General features: G+C 40.4%; 1 protein-coding gene across 1 annotated transcript; it reads right to left on the minus strand.

Annotated features, from left to right (window-relative positions):
- Positions 1-917: 917 nt before the first annotated feature.
- MED4 (mediator complex subunit 4) lies at positions 918-5,389 on the minus strand (the record flags this gene model as incomplete). The annotated part of the gene is made up of 3 exons (XM_009865355.1): positions 918-1,533; positions 3,954-4,085; positions 5,303-5,389. Coding segments are annotated over 3 exons (392 nt in total), but the record flags the coding sequence as incomplete, so codon positions are not given.
- Positions 5,390-6,233: the final 844 nt, after the last annotated feature.

The following is a 6,233-nucleotide window of genomic DNA, read 5'->3' on the forward strand; positions in this document are numbered from 1 at the left end:
CCCTTCCAACCCTGACAGTTCCATGATTCTACGATTCTCTGTGTCCTTTTCATTTCCATATCTTTATGGGACTTCTAGGTATGTTGGTCAGATTGTCTGAGCAAACAAGGAGGGAACTGACTTACCAGATACAAAATGGAAAAGTGGAGAGAATTGTGATCTGGGCTCCTGGAAGCCTCGTTGCAGGGCAGAAAAACTTTAGCTGCCGTAAGCAACAGTTCACATATGTAACCCTCCAATCAATCAGAAAACTAAAGAGAAAAGGGGCTGTCCTAAAGTGACTCAGTAAGCCAAACAGACCAAGGAAAGGAAAGCCAAGGGAAGCGCCTTTGGGAAGATGGGAGAACATTGTGCTGAGGCAGGAAACACATCTGCTGAAGTAAGCAGATGAGAAGGTTCAAAGGACTGAAAAAATTATAGGTGACAAGGGTAACAATTTGGTGAGCACTTGGAACCGCAAGGGTCTGAACCTGCAGCATGGCCCAAAGCAATGTCACCTCCAGGGTCCCAGGACTGGTGAAGCCTTGCGCCTGGGCAGTCTACATCACTGGCTCAGAGTCTATCTCGTTTGGTGTGTACCTGATAAAACTCAGCTGAAAAGGACAGACTTTCAGTTCCTGACTCCTCAGCTGCTTCTAATACTGCCTTGGCATTTTCCAAAGGGGTAACTCCATCAGAATTCAACCACATACTGGGATAAAACATGCTGAGCACTGAAGTTACACAGTAACTCATTTAGGATTGAAGTTTGCAAAATGAAACCTGAAGTTACATCAAAGTTGAGTTTATTTATGACAAATCATTCATTATATATTACAATAATTACAAACTTTGCTTTTTTACACCTTATTGCCATATTTTTGTTCTCAGCACACAGAAGATGATCAAGAACATGGATTTAGGCAGTAACAAAAAAAAGATATTAAAATTACAAATTTTGTGTCTCATTTCTGTGCCATAGAAAAGGCTATCATCAAAAGAGTGAAGTTACTAACAAGCATACAAGGGGATTCCCCTTACACCTTTTTTCCCAGGAACTTTCGTCATCTAATGTATAGTAAATACATATATATACACACACACCGCTTGCAAACATACACATTCACACATTTATGTAAATCACTAGAAATCTGACATCTCTCCTCTGGCAGAAAATTCCCAGTCCCTGACCATCTAATGGAAAAAAAAAATAATTCTGGAGTCCATGGTTTTAAATGTCACCCTACTTCTGACCCAGCTGTTATCTTCTCCCTACGCAGGGCCACCAGTGTAACAAAAGGGTATTGCAGTCTGTGACAAACAGCATCCAACCTACCTTTGCCACAGGAAAGGTCTACAAGGGATACTGTCCCTCTCATACCTAGTCTGAGTCACTGCTGCTGCTTGAGGAGTCTGTCGACATAACTTCTACATCATCTTCGTTCTCTTTGTTGTGTCCTGGAGGCTCCAACATGAAGTCATTACTATGATTAGGAGGTAGCATGTTCATTGACATATCACTTGACTGCCAAGGATACTGAGGTGCAAGGACATCTGGAAAAAAATGGCATAATCGATCAAACGATCAGCTTTGTGTATCAACAAATTCAACACGAGAGCTCAACCAGAACGCCAATTTAAAACTGAAGCAAATCTTAAAACCCTTCCTGAATTTTTGGAAAGTAGCAGCTGGAAAACATCTCATGATGAAGCCACTCTATCACTGTAAAACCCTACTCTGCCGGAGAGGCCTGTTTATGTAGATGGCTCTCAATCTCTCATCACTCCACTACAAAAGAGTGTATATTCCTTACAGAGCTTTTCACTTTCACAGCACAGTTTGAACTGACTTAACATGCACAACCACTGACAGTAATTAAAATGGTCACCTCTGTCAGAATGAAAAACTAGATGAAAACATTAGATTAAAAAATACTTAAGGTAGACTACAGAAATTCAGAGTAAAAGGTTTTATCCAAAGTTGCCTGAAACACCCTGGTTATCATTTTTCCAGTAGAAAACACGGTGCATCAAGTGCAAAGGAGAAGTGTTCTACTAAAACACCAGTGCCACAGAGATACTTGAGAGGTAGGAATGTCTCACTGTGCCACAGCCAGGCCAGCCTCAGTTGCTTCTGACTTCTCTCAGCTCTCACCATTTCTTCTGTCCCTCTTATACTTCTAAAGCTATCCCACACTGTGCTGCCAATCTGCACTCCCACCACATCTCCTTACTCTCACTGAGAAGCATAGACTCCACAAACAGTAGCTTCTGACCTTTTACGTCTGCAAACACCTGAGATTCCACATCTGAGCTACAGCCACGGTCTCCTCATACCAGAAGCGTTACCCAGCCGTGCAAACCTGAGCCACCGGCAGATGCGAGGATGTAACACAGCCTTTATGCCACTCTGGTGCCCGCTTTAGGAAGATCAACAACAGCATCAGGTGGTCTCAGCTGTTTTGAGGCCACCAAGCAGCCCAGGGGCTGGCTTACAGACTCAGTAAGGACTCATTAATTAGACATCTCTCTGCAGAAGTCTCTAAAAGGTTCCCGTAATCAACATCCTCAGGACATGCCTCCGCACACCAACAGATTCAGGATCCCTACATAACATGCCAGGGCAGCTTCTACTTTGTTTTAAATGAAGTTTTAATGCTTCCCCTCTTACCTGTCAGTCTAGTAATTAGAAGATTTCCCCTGACATAAGAGACCCCTATTCAATTAACAACTTTACTTGAGGAGCTTGAATTGCACATTTTCCAACTTCTCAAGGAAAAGACCTAAAGAGCAGGCTTTTAGTTCTTACAGCACTCAAAAGCAAAAGCAGCAGATCTGCATCTCCTAAGACAGAGAAGCCAGCCAGAATGGGCTTTACCAAAACTTACACAAATAAATGCTCAAACTCCATGAGGAAGACAGAACCTTAATCTCTTCTCTAATCATTATTTCAGAAGTGCTGAAAAGATACACAGGCTCATCCTCAGCATTTCCCTGGTGGGCTGCTATGGACAGATGTTAGTGTCTCACTCCTGTTCAGCTCACTGACCCCTTTAATCCAAGACCAGAGGTTTAGAAAGCGAGATGAAGCAGAACTTCAAGTCACTCCCTAAGAGGCGACAAGAGGATTGGACAGATGACTGGAAACACAAAATCCAGATTTACTATTTCTTCAGTGGAGTTGGGATACAATTTTTTTAATATATTCAGTATAATATTTCAAAGCAAGCTTTCTGTAACAGCTTCAAGTGACTTAACAGATGGCAAGAGCCATTACAGATCTCCTGTGAATCCAAACTATGATTTTTTTTTTCCACAGTTTGGTCTAACCATGCTAAACTAATGCTGCACATGTACAGAACCACTTAATTCTTGATTCAGTTACTGTAATTTTCTGCTAAATTTTATTTTAGCATGAATGAAGGAATCCTACTTAAGTCAATGGGAAAGTCCATTTCACTAAGCAATCAAGCGGTTAAAACTTGATTCCTACACTCAAGGTACTACCTCACCAGTTGTCCTTTGCAAGTCTTTTCAGCCCAGAACTTCTAAACAAAATCTTGCTATGTAGAGCGTAGACTTAAAGGTAGGTAGGGGATGACAATAAATCCCTTTTCTTCGAAATACAGCTTTTACAATTCCCTAGGTTTGTCATCACTGATAAGAAAAGTTTGTTTTGAAAATGCTTCTTTCTAACAGGAATTGATATCACTCAATTTATAGCAATTTTAAAAAAGTGAAATAAGGGTAACTAAGTGAGTTTTGTTTATATTGATTAGTTGTAGCATCCGCGTATGATTTAGCACGAAATAAAATAAAATTACACAATTTCTAATTGTTAACTTTATTTGCTAACAATGTTAGCCATAATTTTGATTATTTCAACTCTGCTTTGCCTTCGCTAAAGGAGATATATAATTGCTGTGACAGTACAAAGAATAAAGAAAAGCAAGAGAAAACTGAGTTTCTCTTACCTGGCAGCCTGCCTGCTGCAAGTGCATCCCCTGGTAAGTGTCCATTAACTCCATTGGTGGATGGGTTGTTCATCTGACCCAAGAGGCCACTCCTCATTTCCAGATCTGTAGGATATGGCCTTCGTGGGTCCCCTTTAAGAAAAAAAGCAAAAGGAGTGGTTTTAACTATTTAACAGTTGTCGCCGGGATATTAACTTATTCTTCAGTGCCTGGCTTCCCAACCAGAAAAAAACAAAAAACATGCTCTGACTGCTTGGATCAGCAACGAGCATCACACTTGTGCTGTTAAAATCCAAGTCTCTGTCTTTTCCTTAGACTTTCTTTGTTCATTCAAGCAGTCCAAGGAAGGGCAACCAAGTTGGTGAAGGGTCTGGAGAAAAAAATTTTATGATGAACAGCTGAGGGAACTGGGATTGTTTAGTCTGGAGAAGAGAAGGATGAGGGGAGACCTTATTGCTCTCTACAACTACCTGAAAGGAGGCTGTAGTGAGGTGTAGGTCAGTCTCTTCTCCCAAGTAACAAATGACAGGACAAAAGGAAATGGGCTCAAGTTGTGCCAGAGGAGGTTTAGATTGGATATTAGGAAAACTTTCTTGACTGAAAGAGTAGTAAAACGTTGGAAGAGGCTGCCTAGGAAAATGAGAGACATCATCCCTGGAGGTGTCTAAAAAATGTGGAGACGTGGCACTTCAGTACATGGTTTAGAGGTCACGGTAGTGTTGGTTGATGGTTGGACTTGATGATCTTAAAGGTCTTTTCCAAGCTAAATGATTCTATGATTCTAAGCTTGGCAGAAAAAGCACATTAAAAAAACAAAACCAAAAGCATGTTTTGAAGATATCTGTGCTCTCCATGCTCCCTCACAGCTAAACACCAAGGACAGGAATTAGAAAAACCACATTCTCATTTTGGACAAGGAAGACAGTTCCCAAAACGGAAACCTGACATAATAAAAGCTCTCCTTCTGACTCCACTGATTACCAATATCCTCTGAAAATAATATTGTAAGGGGCAAGAGGGAACAAAACCAAGCACGTGGAAAAGCCTTTAATATATTTTTTTCTAGATTATAACTGGGACCAACATTTGGGCTAAAAAGCAAACAAAGGAGAGCAGAGAAGACCTGTCAGTTAACGGAAGCATGCGGTTTTGTAGCATTTAAGTTTATGTGAAGTTTACAGGACTTTCATTATCAATTTTGGTTGAAAATAGTAGATGTAACAGTTGAAAACAACATTACTCTAATAAACCCCAGTGCTTTTCACTGTATAAAAGCATTACAAGACCCAATATTGAACATGCTTTATTATGAAAAAAAAATAATCGAACGTCATAAGCATCACCATTACCTGGTACCCATGTCAAAGGGGCACAAACAGCATTGCTAGCACTGATCCTATGGGCATATTTAATTATTTCTTCAGAGGAAATGGCACCTGGAAGAACGGAAGAAAAGTTACTATATTCTCAAGAAATTGCACCCTTCAATTATTTCAGAATAGGGGATGCTAATAGCTAAAATATTAGGAATGTAGTTTTGTCAAACATTGTTTCAAATGCAGTGACTGCTTAGAGAGTTTTAGACTATGCAAGAAAGAAGCTTCACGGTGAAATGACTTTACAGGCGCTGGTCCAGTACACCTTCAGTGTCAACAGTGCTTCAACCTTGTGCTGTCTAATCAGTGTACTTGACAAGCACAATCTGTAAGAAAACTTCATGCTTTATTACGGCACCTTCTGTAGTAAATAAATTTTTTGTTTACTAATTGTAGAGCATAGATCTAGCCCTTCTAAATACAAGCCTGTATTGCAGTAATAAAAACGTTATGAAATTCCTTGGGTATTTTAGATAAAAGAGGTATAACAATGATTAAAGGCACTGTAAAAAAAAAAAATGACTCCTACAACAAAAAAAAAACCTTGAAAAAGTCAGTTTAGCTCGGTAAGTGCAACAGAGAGGCAGTAATTGCTACAAATGAACTGGTATCACCAGCTAGTGGGTCTTTCAAATAAAATTCACATGCACACATTCTCTCCCTTTCCTCAGCAGACATGAGTGAGACCTTTAGGTAATCGAAACACTGTTATCAGTCCAAGAATCACAGTCTTTTACTATACTGATATTGTGCGACCTATAGCAGAATTCACAGAATTGCAGGATGTTAGGGGTTGGAGGGGACGTCTGCAGATCATCTAGTCCAATCTCCCTGCCAGAGCAGGATCACCTGGACTAGGTCACACTAGTGGCCTCTTAGTGGCCCTGTGCTGGACTCTCTCCAG

This window comes from Apaloderma vittatum, unplaced genomic scaffold (genome assembly GCF_000703405.1).
Source record: "Apaloderma vittatum isolate BGI_N311 unplaced genomic scaffold, ASM70340v1 scaffold14022, whole genome shotgun sequence".
In the NCBI taxonomy this organism is placed as follows: Eukaryota; Metazoa; Chordata; class Aves; order Trogoniformes; family Trogonidae; genus Apaloderma; species Apaloderma vittatum.